At 37.0% G+C, this 22,823-nt stretch overlaps 1 protein-coding gene across 2 annotated transcripts in view; it reads right to left on the reverse strand.

Annotated features, from left to right (window-relative positions):
* The window catches only part of gabra3 (gamma-aminobutyric acid type A receptor subunit alpha3), a 215,191-nt gene that overhangs the window by 103,213 nt on the left and 89,155 nt on the right, over positions 1-22,823 (reverse strand). For both annotated transcript variants that reach the window (XM_026234254.1, XM_026234255.1), the window contains exons 3-4: positions 4,358-4,479; positions 2,041-2,108 (exon numbers count right to left, since the gene is read on the reverse strand). In XM_026234254.1, the coding sequence (XP_026090039.1) occupies positions 2,041-2,108; positions 4,358-4,479 (190 nt within the window). The remainder of the gene's footprint in view (positions 1-2,040; positions 2,109-4,357; positions 4,480-22,823) is intronic.

The raw sequence follows: 22,823 nt of genomic DNA on the forward strand, positions 1-22,823 counted from the left end.
AAAGTAGTACCAGAATCAGTTGTGGAAACTTTATGAGACAAATTCAAATTCTGCTGTAAAGCAGCTCTAACAAGCCTATAATGCCATTATTCAGCTCAATTCAGTTGAATAGGAGTGTCAGCATTTCAAAGTTCATCAATTATGAAACAAGTTCAGTTGAAGCTATAGTGTCATTATTCAGCTTAATTCAGTTTACATTTTATTCACACTCAGTGGTGTCATTGATGTCAAATCAATAACAATTCCTGAATATTAAGTGTCTTTAAACCAACCCAGGCTCATTGAATATAAGTGCTTTTGGCAATGTTTCTGCAACACCGATATCATGAACCTTAGTGCGTGTTTCGCAGGATTTTCAAAGTCAAATGTCCAGTGAGTGGCACTAAAAAGGGTTCAATATGGGACCATGGTCATGTTTTTATTACATTGGTACAGGCAGGTATTGCAGTGTTTTTCTTAAGTTTCATCAGGAAAGTATTGCTGTGGTTTAGAATTCAAATGTCCGGGGAGTGTTGCTAAAAGGTTAATGCTTGATCGTGTTGGTAAACAACATATCTATGCATTTGCTGATGCAGTGGTGATATTTTAATTGCCTTCTACACAGGTTTGATCTGTTTTGTCATACCATAGTTTCATGGGATCTGTACTGGAGCGTTTCACAGTCTATTGTGTTTCACCTATTTCAAAGTCATAGCATAGTATTTTGCAAGGAATTGTGCGGAAATAAAGCTTTCTTAATCAAAACTCGGGTTCTGTAAATCATACTTTGTGTGAAAAGGAATAAAAGTTATCAGAGTTTTACTTAGCACGTATGAGACTGGGTAGCTTTATACACCAACTAGTTGAAGGCGACAGTGGTAAGGAACCCAAATTCCAACAGGTGACAGAACTGGTGTGTGTCAGTGCTTGACTTTTGATCCCATTAGCTGGAGTGCAAAAGTCTTGGACTTCTTTATCTTTGGGGTAGCAGGCGAGACGGTCATCACCTTCAGAAAGTGTTTCTTCAGCTATGCTTGTTCAGCCACATCTCCTGTCATAGCAAGACGATGTAGGGGCCAAACTATTTAGAACCTGCTGTCAAGGATTATTGACCAAATTCACTGTCCAACCTGAAACTGTCTGTTTTGGTTGTGCCTCTGTCTTCTAAGTCGTCCTTGACACCATTGCAGAGAATAGGTTGAAGATAAGTCATGGGAACATTCTAACACTCTCTTCGAGGGATAGATCAGAGATAATGAGTCTTTCCTTATCGCAAAAGCAGCCAATTATAGAAAGCTTACATTTTTAGATTGTTCTTGGTATTTCATAGCCACTTTTTGGGTTGGTAACACTACAGAATATGCTATATTAGGCCTACTGTTAGGCAATGTGACATTTATCTTTTTTTTTTCGCAAAAAAGAGCTGTCCTCCTTGTAACAGATATTGTGTAATTTCATACTAATTTGACTTTCAGATCAGCAGTTCTACTTTCTGAAGTGGAGTAATTCATAAGACAACTTTATAGGTTGATTATGTAAAAATTAACCTTGATTATTATTTCTGTGTAATTTGACTATCGTTTCATGCTCTGTATAATTTGACAGATTGTGATGTTTTCTTCTCACGAAATGCCGCCGCATGGCTGTGGTGATTCATTTTGCATACCAGAGCCAATTGTGTGTATGATTAAGATGCATGCATTTCTCCATGCAGTCTCACAACCAATTATCTCCTCTCTTAAATGAGCCCATAAAGGAACACATGAAGCTTCAAACATTCACTAGGACAAAAGGAAATAAAGGACGATACTACATCTTCCTCTAGGACACATTTGACAAACAAATCTTTGTAAATTCAATTCAACAGCAATGAAAACATCTCAGTTTTCTCATGTGGAAATCTGCCACCAATTATTTGTAACCATATCTGGTTGAACAGGATACATTATATCAAAAGCAATAAATCTGAGGAACAGACTGATATTGACATGAGTGAATAAGCGTGAACATAATCTGTATAAACACTTCGGAAAAATTAAGCAAGAGTAAGAACACACATACCATATCAGTGTCTGATACTGGTCCGAAGCTTGTCACATAGATGTTTGTCCTCACCTCAGTCACACTTTCTGATTGGACAACAAGACAAAGAAAGAGTAGGCATAAGAGCAGAAATAACTACTATGTAAAATGAATATTAACTGCTGTAATGTAATGTTTTACAGAATATGGAAGTTTGTTGTGCACAACCCCCATTCACCACTAATAACACAGAGCATATTCAAGATGTGTTTCCACGCCTACATGTGGTAAGCTAAGAGATTGTGCTACAATTAATCAGGTTTATCTAATTTATCTATATCTTTATTTGTTTTTACATCTGAAAACTAACATAAAATTATAATATGAAGACCAATCAAAAACACAATCAATGACAACAAACAGTCATGGACAAACCAGGTAATGACACAAAGTATGACGAAGTACCTTTCGTCAATGAAAATTATGACTAAATATCGCCATCAATGAACTTTTATCACATGACGAAAATGAGACGAGATGCATCGAAAATGCTGGTCATGTGACGATGACTATAATTAAATGAGTAATGCAATATTGTTGACGAATAAAAACAAGACTAAATGTGGTTTACAAAATAAAAACTATGCTCAAATGTCTCGTCATTTTCATTGACTAAAACGAGACGAAACAAAATGTTATAATGTTATTTCATCTTGTTTAGTCACAATATTATTATTATTTAGCAGTATTTCTGTTTCCTGTGTCTTACGGAGGCGACCCCACTTCCTCAAGCCCGGCTCGCAGCATTATTTAGAAGACGACAACAAACAAAGTTAAGTCTGACACAGAGAAAGGGACCGATGTGTTTACTTCTATGTGTCGTTGGTAAAATAAATGTTGTAAATTCAAATCAGAGCATCTCCCATTGTCTGGAATGGATGTATTGACTCTATAAAGTAACAAAAATATAATAAGATAAAGGGTTTGGCTAAAAGAAAATTTTGGTTTCGTCTATACTACTAGTTACTTACAGTATACTATATCGAATGGGTTAAATAGAATAGCATTGCTAAAAAGAGACTAAAATAAAATTTTCATTTACTAAAACTAGAATAAATGTCATCAGTTTTTGTCAACTAAAACTAGACGGAAATAGTCATGGATAATTCAGAACAACACTACTGTTTACAGATGCTCATGAATCCCTGGGGGCTGAACACTAATTGTAAGGGGTGTTACATTTCTGACACAAACTCTGAGCGGATGGACTGGGACTGCTGACCAATCAGAGCAGACTGAGCTTTTTATTGACCCTTATGCTTTAAATAGACATGATCTAAAACAGAGTGTTTCAGACAGAGGGTGAAAAAAGTGCCATGGCAATGTACTGTGTATTATGTATTTTTTTTTTTTTTTTTTGTATGCAGATCTGAAAAATACAATTATGAGCTTTTAAATGACCATAATATGGGCACTTAAAAAATGCTCAGTGTGTGGAGTACTCTAGACGTTTAACCATCTGAAGTAAGTCATCATGTTCTAGTTATCAACTTTGATGTGATGAGTACTGTAATACACATCAGCAACTATGTAAAGCAGGGTGGAAATGGAAAGATTTGATGGAGCTTGAGAGGGGTGACTGGATGGGAGCCAGATGGAGCCAGCAGGACTCAGGCAGTAGAGGCAATGGAAGCCGTCCAGCTCCACAGTATCAGCCCACAACTCTCAGTGTGCCAATGCGGCTTAGCCCATTTATCAAAAGCATACATCTTGAATTTAGACTGCCCACTGCTGGGCTCACAATTTCTGTACTTTTAGAGGTCATTTGGGATTCCCTCTGTGAGACCTCTGTGAGGAGAACAAAAAATACATATAGGGTGATGGTCTAATTGGGATGCAGACTAAAGAGCATCAATGCTAAGAAACCAGTGTTTAATGTGCTCTGAATCCAAGATGACCAGGGGATCCGATCAGCTTCTTCATGATGATTAATTTAGCAATCTGTTGGTGCACCATCTGAGCAGTGGTCAAGACTTCCTCTTTATTTTCATCAGCAATCTTCAACACATGAGACTCCTGGGGCTCCTTGATCTTCGATTTGTAAGTGATCTAGGGAGAGCACTGTTCTGTGACAGATTCTGCTATTGATAAACATTACAGTGCCAAGAGAAGATGAGTAATTGTGCTGTTCCAAAACACAATCTGTCATGGATCTCAGAGGTGTGAGACTTGAGGTAAGAACTGAAATGAAACCCAGACTGAGAAAAAACATGCTCCATCTGCAAGCCAACATTAAGGCCAGTATGTTGACACTGGAGACAATGAGGAAGGACATTTGCACATGCATTCATCGTACCTCCTAGTCCGGGGCGCAATCTGTTGTCATAACCATCTAGCAAGCGATCCAAGATCCGGGTGAAGATGGTGATGTTGTCTTTGCTGTCATCGGGAATGGGTTCTCTGTGACCTGTTACAGCCCTGTGGAGAAGAAAAAAGAGATTCAGGTCTCAAAGATGTAGTAAGGATGCTTTGAAAATAAACAAATAGGGCACAAGAAAAAAAATCAGAAAGAAAGAAAGCCAGTAAGAAAGAAGAGACTGAAGTCGCAAATAGAAGGATGGATAGAGAGGTAGAAAGATTGTTCTTGGACAGCATCTTTGATCTTTTATTCTTTGAACACCTGTTGTGATTGAAGCCTCTTCAGGTAGGAGATGCAGTTATTATGAATAGGTCCAATCCTAGAAAGAAAATAATAGCTCGACTTCATCTAATGATAAAAAAAATAAAAAAATATGGTTCTTTCTGCCATAGACCCCAAATCCTAATTTATAGACACAAGCCTCAAACCTTTAACTGCAGTTTCTCCTAGGAGGTGGCTGATTGATCTTTGAAAAATACGAATAAGCTTATTTTAAAATATTACTAAGCAGTAAAGCACTCTCTATGTAAAAAAAAAATAAATAAAAAAAATAAAATAAAATATATATATATATATATATATAATAATAATAATAATATAAATAAATAAATGGTAAGGTTTAACTTGAAGACTTGCAGTCAGATTTGACTATTGGAATGGTCCGTTTTAAGCTTATTTTGGCCAATAACCCATTTAAACATTTGCTTAAGTAATTTTTGATATTTAAGGAACTCATGTACAGACATTCTTTCGCAAAATCATTTATTGCTGTTTATGCATTAGTATCAAGCATCAAGCCAGTGTCTAAACGGTCAAATTCACATGAAAACAATCTGTTATTTCAATTTTTACATACATTTATACATAGGATGCAAGCAAAGAAAACCCTCTTTATAATCACTGGAGCTGCCATTCACCTCAGTTCAGCATGAGTTTATCAGTGATTGGGTTCGACATTGTTGGCAGAACTCCCATTATAATCAATGATGTCATCTACATTACACAATTGATTACTTATTTGCATTGTATTTGCATTGTTTTAAGTGATTAAATCATTTCTAAATTTGAGTCCAAAAATCGAATTGCAATGGTGCAATCTCAGCAACTTTAAAGATTTATTAAAAGTTTTCAAAAGAGTTCCACATGTAATACTTATTTCATATGATAATATGGGTTACACTATTTTAAGGTGTCCTTGTTACAGTGTAACATGAGTACTGACTAATATTAAAGGGGGGGTGAAATGCTCGTTTTGACTCAATATCCTGTTAATCTTGAGTACCTATAGAGTAGTACTGCATCCTTCATAACTCCAAAAAGTCTTTAGTTTTATTATATTCATAAGAGAAAGATAGTCTTTACCGATTTTTCCCGGAAAAACACAACCGGCTGGAGGCGTGACGTGTGGGCTGAGCTAAAGAATCACGAGCGCCAGTAAGCTTTTGCGTTGAGAGCGTTTGGAAGCTGTGACATTACTGTGAGGAAAACACATCCAAAACAAACCATGGCTTACAGTCAGATTCAGCCGTTTATTTATGATCCAGAATCAGATCCCGAGGCTGAAACTGAACGAGAGCAGCAGCAGCAATGACTCGCTCCGAGCGGGGCTCGAACCCAGGACTCCGGCATGGGAGGCGGACGCACTAACAAGGAGGCAGAGATATTTGAAGCAGTTTTACTCACCGTCTGCGGTTCCAACACACGATCGTGACCCTTTTTCATTGGGACTGCATCATCCTTAAGAAATAAACGATACACAAATCCGTCGTCAAACTGGGCCTTGTTTGTAAAACAAGCATCTTCGAAATGCAGGGAACAAACAAAAACACTTGCACAACTCCGTTGATGCTCTGTAAAAATAAACTCCATCCACTGGTCCCTTAATGCTGTTTTTTTTTTTTTTTTGTAATCTGTGAAGGGTTGTCTTGCCCTGGCAACCAAAAAAACACTCTTTTGTGACATTTCGCGATGCTATCGCTCTGATCAGTGAATCACTCTGATCAGTGAAATGTCTGTGCTCAGCCTCGCTGTACGGGAGCGCGCGCTCTTCCGGCAGAAGTGCCTTAGGACCCATATAAGGAAATTCCGCTCCATCTAACATCACACAGAGCCATACTCGAAAAAAACTTTCCGAAACTTGTGACAAACCGGAAGGAGTATTTTGGGAACAAAAATACTCCTTCAAACGTACAACTTAATTTTTGAAACTTTGTCCATGTTTAGCATGGGAATCCAACTCTTTAACAGTGTAAAAAACTCAGTATGCATGAAATAGCATTTCACCCCCATTAACTACATGTACGTACTATATGGTTGAGGTAATTATGTTATTATGCATAACTAATTGTTATTATAATAGTAAGTATATGTAACGTGTAACACGCCTTAAAATAAAGTGTTACCCATATACGTTTACCAATCATATTAGAGGACATGTACATTAAAGGTAACAGGACCCTTTAAAACTAAGTGTTGAAATCAGGCCTTTTATTACTAAATTTTAACAGTGCAAGGTTTATTTTTACATTTTATTAATTCACTTCGGTAGTATTTCTCACTTGAATACTACTGCCATAGACCTGTCTGAAAGAACATGCACACCAAGTCAGTAAGAAAATGAGTTAAAGTGAGTTATAATTAAATAAATAAATAGACAGAATGACAGAGCAGAGAAATGATAGAACTAATGGAACTCCAAGTGGATAAGTGAAACCTGTCACAAAATTGAATATGGCTTCGCATAAATCCCATCTCTGGGATTTGGCTGCATTAAAACCCAAAAGTTGGAAATGGGGACTTGAATACGCAGCCAACCCCTGGTTCTTTAATTACCTGAAATATGCAGAATAATTATGTCTTGCTGGGTGTGTGATTCCCCGATGAACAATGCAGTGGCAAGATGGAGGGTGTGATAGACAGAAAAACTGATAAGATAATGAATGTTGTCCTCAATCAAGGGCTGTGCTGGAAGCGACCTTGCTTGCACCAGTTACACACTGACCTTTAAAGACATTGTTTAACAAAGTTACCAGAAGTGAGTTGTCTAAACTTCAGATGTGTACGTTGATTATTGTCTCTAAAGACATGTCCCACATGTTCCACATGTTCCAGTAAGCACTGGGATACTCCAGAATGTTACAGAAACGTATACAATGTTCTCATCTTTGCAAAAGCAAAACCTTAACCCCCCAAAAATGGAAACAATTAGTACAAAACCTGATATGTAATAAATCAATGTCAATAAAGTTCTTAAATTATCCAGATCTTAATATTTACCGAAATATTGATGATACCTGAAAATAAATAGTACAATAACAATTAGCAGCAAATAATTATAGAACAACCATAAAAACTTTAAGTCAAACACATTATTTTGTTACACTGTGTTACAATTATACTACCTAAATAACTATGATCAAATTAATATACCTTCTGCTCCAGGAACTAATTCTCTATTAAATAGTGTACATGTTGTGCTTTAGCTTCACTCATTATGTATTCATGCAGTGACACTATAAATGTAAAATAAATATAATATAATAAAATAAAATAAATAAATAAATCTAAATAAATAAAACCTAATTAGTTTTAAGCATGTTTTATTAATGAATATTTTATTTCATAGACCTATTAGTTTACACATGTTCATCCAGTAGACAGCAAATGTTCTGTACTTGCTTCTTTCAGCACTGGTAAAAAAGAAAAAAAAAAAAAAAGAAAAAAAAACACCTTTCTAAAAGACCATTTGCTTACATCCATTGAACACATTGAATATTTCTTAGTTACCTCCTACAGAAAAGCAGAATTAACACCATTTGCTATTTAATATTCATCAATTAGCATTAACTAATCATTATTTATTTTTAAGTTTCCCATCTATGGACAGAGGAGGTTAAAGAGGTTGGAATGGATTGTTTTTCCTCTTTTCACTTTTGAAAACAGTCACAAGAGCCCATTAAAGAGATCATCACACTGAAACATGAGCAAAATCCCTTTTAGTCTTGCAGCAAATAACAGAAGCTACAAAAAAACAAGCCTTTCTGTAGTGCCAGAGTGTGTTTAAGAGAGCTGTTTTTTTCCATCAGAGTACTCTTGCACATTTTGTACTGAATCATCTCAAGAGGCTGTCGACTTTATTGTGGAGCTGAAAATGCAGCAGCACGGAGAGGTAAACATGGCGGAACGACTGCCTTCAGCCAACAAGCAAAGGCAGACCAGCCTCTGTACAATGTTAATTCATTTTCTTTAGGTTTACACCTCCTTGCAGGAAAAGCCTGTTTCACCTGAGAGTGGAGGAGTTTATCCGAAAGCATTGCAATGACTGGGTGATAAGGGGCTCTTTGTATTTCTCCCACAGCTTATACCACGTGACTGATCTATATGTGTGTCAGCCAGACCTGTCAGTGACATGACATTTTGAAAGCTGATGATCTTCCCATTGTGTTGCTGGTCTGATTCATTTCAAAAAAGCTCTCGTAGATGTTTTAATCAGCCTCTTTCCATTTACAGAAACATGGCTGCGCTATTCAGTAATTCAAAGAACAATGGAAACTGTAGAGGAGTCAAAATGAGCGAATGCCTGAGTTTTTTTTTGTTTGTTTTTTTGTATACTGTGTTTAAGCTAATCAATGGCTGTTACTTGCCAGGGAACCTCATCCTGTGAAGATGGCCAATCAGTGAACTCAAACCAGAGGTTTATTAGTGGGATTCATGAGGCTGTGATACCAGTCCTCCTTTGCTTTTGTTCCGCAGCCTCCCCAGCAGGTTTACGTATCCCTGTGAGGGCGAATCTTTAACAGTAATTTACAGCCCATTAAAACAAGCAGAGGAGGATAAGAATGAGTGCATGAAAGGGCGAAAGTGAAGTATGGAGTGACTGCCACACAAAAAAAAGACAGGTGAGGAAAGATGATACAAGCTACAAAGTTTATTTGCCTACGCATCTCTACAATGCAGTCGTAAAGAAAAAAATTCCCTTTAAATGAATTCTAGCACTCTAGCTTTCGTTGTCGACCTTAAAACAGGTACTTTCAACTTTACAGGTTTCCACTGGAGCTGTGGCCTAGACTAGACGTTAGAGAGACATGGAGCTCAATCAAGTCCGGCTCATAATTTTCTTTTCACCATATTGATATATGGTTGCCAGGGTGTTCTGGATGGTAACAAAGAAACTGCGAAGTGGTTTCTAGAGTATTCTGGGTGGAGTTATGTTGTTGTGCATGGGATTCTTCTCCAAGACAGTGGTTCTCAACTAGGGGCAGCGGCCCAGTAGAGGGCCTTTGAATGAATAAACGAATGAAAAAATACATAAATAAATAAATAAATGCATACATATATTTTGGGTACACAAATACTGTCAAAATAGGCAAACAAACCAATTAGTACATGTGCCAAATGTTTCTTGATTTGAAGTGACACGGTCAGTCAGATTGGACAGAAAACATTCATCATCTGTGTGCAGCCAGACGTAAGACATACGTGTCCCCATCTGGTGTTATGTGAGGTGTGTGAGCTGATTGGAATTTCTCTCTCAGATGTCGGGCTGGAGTTCTGGACGATCATGGGCCCTGGCGGCAGCTGCATCATCCCTCTTCATTACCACCACATCATCCCTGCAAATAAAAAATTGACTTTTTCTCGTAACACCCATCCCAAACCTCTTCTATCACATTCTCTGTATTGGTATCCTTGAGGCGCTCTCTCTCTCTCTATCTATCTCCTGTCTCCTCTCTTTTTTAATCTTATCCCTTATTCCTCTCTCCTAACCTTCTCCCTCTTTCTTAGAAATTAAGTGGCAAATAAAAATATTCATGAGGTCCAGATAGTAGCAGAGGTGATTCATTTCACTGAGTTGCCAGTACACAACACGTAATATTTCAATAGAGGAGTGTGGTAAATGCACAGTGTTGAAATTAACTCCTGAATATTGTATAATGTTTTTGTAAACACGGTTCAGATATCGGAGGGGTTTTATAATGCAAGAAATTAACAAATATTAATAGTATTGTTAACACCATTTTCACAATTTTTTATGCATTTTTCATTAGACAACAAATACCATGACAAGGCAAGATTTCCTATAGAAAATTATGTTGTGTCTTTTGGAGACTATCAAAGCTAAAAAAAAAAAAAAAAAAAAAAAAAAAAACCCTAACCCAAATCCATTTTTAATGGAAACATGCCCATGGCATTCAATTAATAACAATTACAGAAAAGTTTCAATCTTTGTAAAAATTCTCAGTTTTCCATCCTCACCCTGTCAAACAATTCCAATGGTGGTTACCCTTTGCAGAAATGGATGTAAACACCCACTGTGATTGGCTAACTTCAGTGCACCGCATCCACAACCTTCTTTAAAACTCATTGTGTATTTTGATACTGTAAATGGCAGGAGTGATTAGCCATTTATGTTTGAGCCCGAGTCAGATCTCAAGGAACAAGGACATAAAACAATGCAACCATTTGCAAAACAAAGGGACTTAAATGTAACTAAAAAATTATGAATGGATTACAAATTTCTTAATAAACAACGACAGTAAAACACTAAATTGTGAGAAAGGTTAATAAAGGTAACAGAAAATAATAATAATAATAATAATAATAATAATAATTATATATATATATATATATATATATATATATATATATATATATATATATATATATATATATATATATATATATATATATATATTGTCTGTCTTTTCGTCTGGCCATAAGCAGTTGCTCTTTAGATATCTGTGTCAGTGTTGACTCATAGTATCAGTCCACAACAACTATGTACTAAATGATCTGTAATGTGTTTGTGCACAGGCAGTGAAAAGCCAATATGGGTTTCTGTTCTGTTGTCAGTCTCCGAACATGATCGTGCAGTCACTGTATGTATGTAGTCTCCAGATGAGGAAGATGAGTAATTACAGTGACCACTTTAACAACAGCAGTCTACACACAAAGCTATCCTATGGCTTCAGACACTTTATAGACTTCAGACAGCAGACAAGCTATATGGAGCACATTATTGATCCTTGTATGGTACTTTTGTCCTTGAAAAAGCAGCTTGAATGTTATTCTAAATGCCTCCAAAATGCCTCCTTTCATGAGCTGCCATAAAGACACAAGCACAGAATCTGTGCTCTCTGAACATCCAATGGTCTGCAGATTTCAACAAAGTTCTAGAAATTACATATTGCACGTCTTTTTTTCTTTCTTGGGAGGGAGGGGGGGGGGGATAATTATTGGTAATCTGAGTAGCAATATGAGTGGAGTACTTTTACTTCCTAACCAACGGATTGAGCTAAACTTTGCGGTACAGTTGACTAGACTTTCCCATACCTGTTCTAATGAAACATGTTCATATTAACATGCTATTAACATTTACTCACTGAGCTAGCTCATTTTTTTTTTCATAAAACATCTTCATATCTGTGACTTCTAAACATTTAGAAAAGAGCAACAGACGCAAACCTTTTGAAAACCTTTAAGAAAATGCCACTGGCCGCATGTCTCCCATTTAAAGGTGCGTTTTCACCGACAGCAGTTTCATCATTGGAGTTTGCCTTAAGCAGTTGTATTGTTCATCATAGGCAGAGAAGAAGTTCCTAATATTGAGTACCATAACGCTACTGCTGTACGACTAGTCATAGATATTGTACAGTTGTCCAAAAATGCAATGTACTGTTAAAAAAATAAATTATATTACCATTTTGAAAACAAATTTGTTGTCTTGCTGCCAATCAATAAATCAATAAATTGCTTAATGTAGGAGAAACAATTTGTATATAAATGTCTTCTATGTCTTCATTACCATTTTCAGTCAGTTACATCATATCACTGTTTACTTGCTGAAAGTGGAAGCCAAATGTATTCAAGGCCCTATTTAGTTTCGTCTAAATTTGGTCCTCTGGTTGTAGGATAATCTCGGAAAGTAGTTTAGAAGAAGTTATTCTGAACTGACACTTAATGCTGTCTAATTTTTTTAAAAATTATTATTATTGTTTTTTTTTTTTGTTTTTTTTTACTTGTTCAATAAAAATGAATTATGAATGTGACAAATATATAAACAAAGAAAGAGAATATCAGTAATCAAAATGATTGTTTTGTACATTTTCCTGAATGTGTCTCCCAGCCTCTTAGTTTGTTTCTTTCATTAGTTAGCCCATGATACTCTGAGCGAACATTGATTTTCCATCCAGCCTCAGACAGGTCAAGACTACTCTTTAATATTTTGTTGGAAATTTTATTCCATTTTCTATTTCCTTAGTCTTGAGGTTTGTCATATATCAGCTGTTTATGCGATGACTAGATTCATGTTACAAATGTTCCAGTGGCAATTAATGTCAGTGATTGTATGTCATGGACCATGCAAAATTATATCATGAGATAAGTTTATACTAGTTTGACAAATGATGGGATTTTAGATTATTACATTAAAGCTTTTATTAGCTCCAGAGTTCCATTATCTGGCAAACAACATAATAATTTCAACCAATATTTGCCAATATAATCAATATTAACCAATAACTAAATAGCTATTTAGGCATTGTTTTAGTCTTTGTAATATCTTACCAGTAGAAATTCAATAAATTAATAAAAAGTTCAGTCATGAAACTTTAGATGGTGCAGGATGATTCTAACTCAATCTGATATAATGAATTCATTAGTCAAAGAGAATATATATATATTAGGGCCGGGACCCGATTAAAAAAATTAATCTAACTAATTAGAGGCTTTGTAGTTAATTAATCAAAATTAATCTAATTTTAATCGCACATTAATATTTGACCTGAGAACAGTGACAAGTAATTTCTTTTCACATGGATTTATAGTATACCATTGAATAATGACTGAATACATAAGCTTAAGCAACAAAATATTGTTTATTTTTGTTCAACCAAGTCTAGCAGACCAGTGCATTTTTTGCCATGAAGTGTAGCAATGGCATATATAGAAACAATTTAGAAACAGTACATTTCAGAAATTCAGATAGCTTATAGGTGCTGGAACCTTCTGTAAAGTGTTTTTAAGTAATACACAATACTGTCAATTACATTCAGAACATTAGAAACACTGACTATTAGAAAACATCTGTTGCTTCAGAGGCCATAACATACTAAGTCCAACTCTCAATAACCTTGGCCAAAACAATAAAGAGTTCAACATAAACTGTTGCACCAACAAAATAATACATAGTTCAACATAAAGTGTAAAGTCCACGCTAGCTGCTATATGTTTTGCGTTGAGGTGATACTTGAGGTTCGATCATGTGCTGCGGTGATATGCGAACGCTAGTTGGTACTTCAGTATAATCGGTCCGCCGAAACGCATCCAGTGAGAAACGTTCCGCGGTGCAAAAATAAGTTATTAAAAATGCGGGAAATTTTTTTCTGTACTAGGGCTGTCACTTTTGTGAAAAAAATCATTTTTGATTTTTAAGACATAAGATCTCATTGAATCGATTGTAAAACTGATTTTCCATGTCTAAAAAAAAGACATTTCCTTTTTCAACGTCAAATAACGGACGGACGTAAAGAGAGCGCTGGAAACGCAGAAGTCAGCAATATTTCTTATTTATTGGCATTCAGTTTCGTGCAGAATAACAAACCGCAACAGGAGTGCAACATTCTAGAAAAAATAAATATGCAGAGGGGACGGCTGCCAAAACAAAAGAAAAACATCAGTGCAGGCTTCAACCCGGCTGCATTTATGATTTAGGCAATTCAAAAATCTCCAAGATTATTTTAAATAATGATTCAATCCATTTCAAACAACTGTTCAAAAAGAAAACATGCTCCCACCACACCCAGGGACACTCAGGTAAAGCTATGCAAGGTGGGGGTATTACTGCCAATTTTCCACCACAAAGGCCGGTCGCTGTAAGCTTGCAATGGTCCTTTTCATAACTCAGAATCTCCTGTAACTAGATGCGCGAATGAGGCGAATTCGCGTCTACCATGCCGCAAGACATTGACTTAACATTGAAATAATTTGCGCCAGATGCTCTATTAGCGTTTGGTGTGAACGCAGAGAGGTCGCTTTCGACGTCACTGGGTCTTATAGGCGCGTAAAATTGCTGGTATTTTCTGTCTAGCTCTCGGAAGACATACTTCACTTTCAGAATTCTTTATTTTCTTTTTCTGCTTGTTTGTGAGTTTTGTTACATCTATAAGTTTTAATTGTTTAATTATTTTAAAACGAATAGTGTACATATTTGGTTAAAATAGATCCCCTATTTTCATTTTCGAAACTTGTTTTGGTTGGTCCAATCGATTGTGTAATTGATTTTCGAACTAAAATTGACAGCCCTAATATCTATATCTATATATATATATATTTAAAATACATTTGTTTTTGTCTACAGGTTTATTTTTTTTCTTATATTTTAATTAGCTAATTAATCAAATACATTGCTGAACAATAACCAATTATTTGTAGTCTATAGCTATTTTTTCCTTTCCTAATTGCCTAATTTTCCTAATGACAATTTTATAATTGGTTTATATACTACACAATTTAAAACACACTTTAATCTTGCGATGCCTGAAAAGCCTGAAAGCCTGAAAAGACATGAAATAATGCAAGTGATAAGAAAATTAACATAAGCCATAGAAACCTCCACAGAGTGTGTCTGCAGGCCAGTTGTAAGGAGGATTTAGGCTGAGTGGATTCCATAAGCGGGTCTTTATTATAGGATCTGAGCAATAAATCCAAACAATATTCACAACTCGTGGTCAGGTCACAGGCTTGGGTCAAAACACAGGCAAAACAATCCACTGGCAGACAAATCCAAAACAGTAATCCAAAAACGTGAGTCAAAAGAGCAAAAACAAAGATCTTAACAAGTATCAACAATGGAACAATGAAAGAACACTGAGTAAGGCAGTGGACTGGCAATACTTCGCAAAATGGCAGTGCAAACAAATGACTTATATACAGGGTGACAGGAAATGACAAGACAGGAAATGATGTGGCAGGAACAGGAAATGGCAGAGTTCAATATTCAGGTGAAGGCTCCCTCTGGTGGACTGGAGCCTGATCAAACGTTACACCAGTGCTAATTTCATCAATGAAGACGAGGACGAAAAAATTAGTTAATGAACATTATACGAGAATAACGAGATGAGTAAGACGAGAAGTTGACAAGCTAAACCTATTATCTGATGATAAAAACCATGACGAAATTTATGCCGAGTCAGGATGAGACGGAAACTACCAGACATTCAAAATGTATCCTATAGGCCAGTGGTTCCCAAAGTAGGGGTCGCGACCCCACGGTGGGTCGCGGGACCCCGGCGCAGGGGTCGCGAGATGATTTCGATATAGGCTTTATATATTTTTGTTTCAATTAATTTAACTCTTTCGCATCGCACGTACGATCACACCGGTGTGATCAGTCTAGGCTAGTCCCTGGAGTGTAACTGTTACGACCACACCGGTCAGTGCATGACGTGAAATTCAAATGTGCTCTCGCGAGTTGGCTGGCGCTGAGCCAGAGACAAGTGCGCTCAGAGCTGTCATCACAACTTTTCAGTGTTTTCAACCACATAATGTTTATTTTAGGTTTCAGACATATAAGTACTAGAAAAAACAATACATTTAGAGTTTGTAAAATACACACTGATGTCAAAGGAAGAGGCAATAATAATCTTTTTCATTATAATTAGACACATTTTATTCATATCAGATACACATTGTATAAGTAACTTTAAAGTTTACTCCATTATTCTCCCAGTTCACCAGCCACTTACTTTTATGTATTTCGGGAGAAGTGGATGAATTCACGTGTTGTAAATCCAACAGATCTGATTCTCTGAACTGCGTCTGCGGCACAAACTAAGATGGCGGCGCCCATCGCGCATACAGCTCAACTAACGCGATCGTTATAAAGGTGTTTAAACAACAAAACACTTCCACTTGCATATATTTGACAATCGGAATATCAGCTATTTCATGCCATATCTAACAAATTTATTAATATTTTGAATAAAAAAGGAAAAATGACAAAAGCAGATCATTCATTCAGCTCTGTTGTTGCTGCGGTATGTCACGTGACAAGCAATGACGCGTCACCATGGAAAGCATAAAGTGACACATCTAGCGGGTGTGTGTGTGTGTGTGTGTGTGTGTGTGTGCGTGAGCACGCGTGTGAGCAGCTCAGACTTACTCGACTGGTTCCTGATGGCAGAATAATGAACGAGTTCAACCCAACATAGCTGCACAGTTACTTTCCGAGAGAGAACAGGTGGATATCGAGCAGCTCATGCAGACTTGTAACACTGATTTTGCAAGCAGAACAATAAAATATAACTTCGTTTGCTTTGACACTGGGCATAAAATCGATTTGCTGTACATTTCACGCGACGAGAGGTGTTTATTTTTTTGGGGGGGGGGGTCGCGGGGCAGCAGCGCATTTATCATGGGGTCGCGGGCTAAAAAGTTTGGGAACCCCTGCTATAGGCTAATGGCTTTTCCTTCAAAATGTGCGTCCCCGTCATTTGATTGCAATGATTACATTTTATTACAAATTATATTTGTTTTTGAATCCTTCTATCTACAGTATCCACCCATCCATCCATCCATCCATTCATTCATTCATTAATTCATTCATAATTTCTGCAGGTTTGGTCCTCCATACTTTACTTGCTAAAAAAAGTACAAGCTATCAGTTAGTTTCATCTTTACAAAAAGATTACTGTTTTTACATTAAAATTAAGAGTGATTAAATGACAGAAGGCATGTAAGTAGGTTTTGGTCATGTTGATTATTTAGAAGCCTTAGCAATTTGCTATTTTTGTGCTATCTAGCTATTTTTATATTAAGGCATACTCCAAAATGCATTATTTGAAGCTCTCTCAGTCCACAAAGAACATTTATAGATTCAAAATGCAAAATAAATAAATAAAAAATAAACAAAAATACATGAAAGTTTATAACAGTGATCAAAAGAAAGCCAGACGCAACAAAAATGGAAAAGCGCTCAAACAGCGCTGCTGTATTAAACCTGTGATTCTTCCTCAGTGCAATTAAGAAGCAAATCAGCGGGGAGGATTAAAACATCCTCGTCTGACGTTTCAATCTTGACAGGCCTTCCTGAGCTGCGCTGCACATTTACAAAGTCCTGCAGAACACCCTGGAGAAAACGCATCACAAATCGAGGACATTTTAATAATGTAAACTAAGCTTGCTGCTCGAAATGTATTGAAGAGTACTTGAAAGGTATTTAAATATACTCTGAGCCACTGACAGAGTAGGATTTATGTTGAAAAATGCATTCCTTTATTTCATTTCTCCTCTTGTGTGAACCAAACATGTAATGCATGATATCTTTCTTTAAAATAAAAGCTCATGTTGTGACTGAAATGAGATTCTGTTCGCTCCATGCAGTCAGATGGTGACATTGATTTCCTCCGTTTGGCCTGCAGCCCTTCAGAAATACCCTCTGCTGGGCCAACGGAGAGCATAATCACATTCCCACAAAGCCAGCTGAGAACATTAGCAACTTAACGTTTCTGATGTTGGCAATGCTAGTATTCAGTTTATCAACAAGTGCAGAGATGCTACAGTGAGATATACCATTTAATTACCACAAGTATAGCAACATTGGAAATGTACTGAATATGATACTTGTAACAGACAAAGACAAAATTATTCTCCAGTGAAATAAAGCATAATATATTTAGCCGGTCATAGTATAATTTTCGATGTAGTGATGCAACTGATAAATTACCCAGCTGGAGAAGCGAAAGTTGAAACTCTTGGTAAGTGATGCACGCTTAGAACTACTAAATGGACTTCTGCCCCTCAACTACCCTTTCTCTGCAACCCCGCAACACATTAACCTCCACACCGTTACGCCAGCCATTTGACGGGATGTTATTTGTCGGCACGGTCACATCTCTGAGTGCCACCATATCCTTCTAAAGCCTGTGAATAATGCATGTGCAATGAGCCGGAGGGAGAGAGGGGCAGGAGTGGCCAGAGGTTTTGAAGCGATCCATATGGAAGGAGTGCAGGAGTGGCGCTCTCCCTTTCTTTGTTGGGTATTGATTTCATGTCACTTTGGACAGTTGTGTTGATACTGATTCCAAACAAAACAGACAACAAAAGAGGTTTGAGCCATCCGCAATCGTTAACTCGAGATTGCACCACACAGGGGTGGGGTGTGTGTTTGTGTGTGCGTGACGGAAGAGAGGTTCTGCGGCACTTTGTCGGCGAGGCAAAACACAAGCAGCTCATTCATATGTTAAAGATGGATTGTTGTGAATAATAGTTTAATCAAGCACTGCCTATTGGTGCATGTGCGTCAAGCGAGGGATGGCTGTGATGCATGGAGTGACATTAGCTAATATGGGAGATTTGTCTGTGACTACTTTATCCATTAGCAAAGTCTCAGCAAAGTCTGTTGCAAAGCCGAATTAGAGTCATGTGATAGTATCGTTGAGCATCAGCGAGCCTGCAGGACTCGTGGAGCGACAGCTGTGCTGATTCGGAGAGATACTCATGGGGTATAAGCATTCTGCTGCTCTGAAGTCTAAAGGGATTATGCCTGAACTTGGTCATGGCTCTTGCGGGCTCACTACATTTTCGAGAAGGCACAGAACATATCCTGAGATATGCGTCATCTGCATGGATTGCTTCTCTCTGCAGCATAGCATGGGGGGGGGGGCAGCTACTTGAAGCTGGAATCATGCTACGAGGTCAATGTCAAAGAGCTGCACTCTTGCCGTTCTAGTGATTGAGGTTGCCTTGTTTGTATGCACGGAGGGTTTGAGCTGGTTAGATCTGCCACCCAGAATAGAATAATATAAGGCTTTATGACTTAAATGCTAACATTCAACCTTGTTCCACTGGCTGGCTGTGGCACATTTAGCAAAAAAAAAAGGGTTTCTTTTTACACGCCTGTGGAGGCTGAAATTAAATTTACTTGGGTAGGGGCTAAGCAACAAAGGACTATGTATCACAATAAAAGCATGACAAAAGCAAAGAACCCTCTCTGACTTAAGGGAAATGGGTCAGCTGAATAAACAGCACTATTTAGGTTCTCTCTCACTTTGGTCAAAAGAAAATGTATTCGACAAACACCAAAGTAAATAGCAACATGAAGCATGCTGTAACAAGGCACTGGTTTGTCCATTTAATAGTCTTGTTTTATTTTTTATTTTTTTTATCTATATAAATTATTTACCACTCAAATAATGAGCCCATGTTTCTGGGACAGTACTACAAGCAGACGCAAAATTATTGATGAACAATGTGAAGTCTCTCAGAGAACTGTACTGCACAGATTTTATTGTTCAGAACAACATTTCGGTCACACTTTATTTTAGGGTCCAATTCACACTATTAACTAACCATTAACTATAACTTTTGCCTCAATTAACTCCTTATTTGATGTTTACTTATAGTTTATAAGGTAGTTGTTAAGTTTAGGGAATTGGGTAGGATTATGGATGTCATGCATTATTTGTACTTTATAAGCACTAATAAACAGCCAATATGTTAATAATAGACATGCTAATAAGCAGCTAGTTATCAGTGTGAATTGGACCCTATACTAAAGTGTTACCAACATTTCTCTCAAACTTATATTGTTACTTATAGCACTATTTCTCAAAAGCACTGTAAGATCAACAATGGCTGGATAGCTTGATCTTTATATTGAAATTAATTTGGTATTTATATTGAAATTAGCAATGCACTGTTGTAACCATCACATGAATTATTTTGTATATGGTCTACAGTGAGCTTATGTATCTAATATATAATAATTAGATACCAAAATTAATGAAATCTTTAAAATGGAAAATATATTAAATGCTTTGTTATACATTAAAACAATGACTAAATGCAATGCTCTCAGGTGCACCTCATGTCACTGAAAACAAAACACTGGGAGAAACTACAACGTTTGTTGTAACAAACCTATGTTATAAAAGGCAACTAAGTCATATGAATTTGCATCATTTCGTTTTGGTATTTGCACTAAAGCAAATTTAGCTGTGATCTAACTATTAATTGTCAAAGCAGCACATTTTTGATGTCAGCCCTTTAAGTGTATGGTAAAATTTGTATCTCCCCTGTGCATTAAATGGTTATGCATAGTTGTTTTTAGGATTTTTATAATTCATAATTCATAAATGAAATGCCATATGAAATGACATATATATATATATATATATATATATATATATATATATATATATATATATATATAATTATTATTATTATTATTATTATTATTATTAGATCTACTACAATGTGCAACTGACTGTTTAGTTATTCACTTTAATTACCAGTGCATAAACAGAAATCCATCTGCAAACATCAGTGGCACATGAACAACACTTAAATTAAGTAAGCAAGCAAGCAAGTAAAAAAATTAATGTGTTTTTTTTATGTGTTATTTTAAATGGAGGTGGGGGCAATAGATGTTCCAGGAGACTGGTACTGTGATGTCACACTGAATCAAATTAAGTACATTTTCTATCAGCTGACATTATGGGAAATTAAATTCTGATTCTCACATTCAGTGACCCCTACTGACCCCTATCTTGTGTGGGGGGTACATTAAAATTACGGATGCTATCTTTGCTCTTTCATATCAGGTGCTTCTCCCTCTCTCTCTCTCTCTCTCTCTCTCTCTCTCTCTCTCTCTCTCTCTCTCTCGAGCATTTGTTTCTCTTTTGCTTATGTTACTGCCAGATGAAATTCCTAGATTCCAATCAATGTTCTTCTTTGACTAATTACTCTGATAAAGATGCTGAGGATCCAGATGAATAGATGCCTGCTGAGCATGCCTGGCAACACACATGCAGACGCTGTATCAAGCAACATGCCAAATATATCTTCAGAAATCTGCTGTATAATGATAAACACACCAAGAGATGATCTGGTATGATGGCTTTGTATTTAGGCCTCTTTTAAAGTCTAATATGCTCACTGCTAAATTATTTTTGTTGTTCGTTTGAGGGGGAAAAAAGAAGTTCCAAATAGCTGAACAATGATATACTGTTTGCATGGTTTCCAATGCCACCCACACTGCATACCCCAATACTGGTGTCACGAATCCTGTCCATGGACTTCCATCCAATTGCCATCAGAGTCAGAGGTCACCCTTCTGTCACATTGACTCTCACAGTACAAAATTTGTTGCATGTCATCCCTGACTACATATCCCAGCATTCATTGCACTGATTAAACACACAGCTGCTGCCAATCACACACCCTAAATAAGACATGTGGTGTGTCCGAAACCGCTCCCTATCTACTATATAGTGCACTATATCGGGTGTCAGCCATTTGACTTAAGCCAATGACTTAATTCCCTACATTTATCCAAAACTTTTTACCCAAAATTAAATCTGATTTCGAGTGTGCAACCGATGATTTATTATTTCTCTTTTAAAGTTTTTTTTTCCATACATTATTTATATTAAAATATGTTATGTAGGCAATAATTCTTTTTTCGTTGTTATATTTTACTAATTTACTGAGGTGGCATCATCGTTAACTTACAAAAATGCTTATCTTTTTTTAAAAATGTTTGTTAATCACAGGTAGCATTCATTCTGATGTAAAATTAACGGTCGCTTGAGGGTGGTCTACAACCATCTTATCAGAGCTCAAAACACTGCTTTTTCACAAAATTGGACTTACGTAATGCTTATTATTTGGTCCGCATCAGGGAGGGGGATGAATGGAAGACCGCTTTTAACACCCCCAGGGGGCACTTTGAATACTTGGTCATGCCCTTCGTGCTCTCCAACTCCCCAGCGGTCTTCCAGGCATTCGTCAACGAAGTGCTGTGAGATATGATTGATCAATTCATATATTTCTACCTGGACGACATATTGATTTTTTCCTCTTCTCTCCAGGAACATGTGCAGCACATTCAACGAGTGCTTCAGAGATTGCTAGAGAATGGGCTTTTTGTCAAGGTGGAGAAATGCGAATTTCATGCACAGTCGGTTCTGTTTCTTGGGTATATTATGTCGACTGAGGGAATACGCATGGATCCCGAGAAAGTTAGCCGAGGCTGTGTTTGCCAAACTGAAGAGCTGCTTTGTTTCAGCCCCTATCTTGATCACCCCTGACCCATCACGTCAGTTTGTGGTGGAGGTCGATCCGTCGGAGCTGGGGGTAGGGGCGCTGTTATCTCAACGTTCTCCCTCAGACGACAAGGTGCACCCATGCGTATTTTTCTCTTATCGATTATCCCATGCCGAACGAAATTATGATATTGGTAACCAAGAATTGTTGGCAGTCAAGATGGCATTGGAGGAATGGCGCCACTGGTTAGAAGGATCGGCGGTTCCTTTTACTGTATGGACAGACCACAAGAATTTAGAATATATTAGTACTGCCAAAAGGTTGAACTCCAGGCGATAGACATGGTTTCTGACAGGGG

This window comes from Carassius auratus, chromosome 46 (genome assembly GCF_003368295.1).
Source record: "Carassius auratus strain Wakin chromosome 46, ASM336829v1, whole genome shotgun sequence".
Taxonomy (NCBI): Eukaryota; Metazoa; Chordata; class Actinopteri; order Cypriniformes; family Cyprinidae; genus Carassius; species Carassius auratus.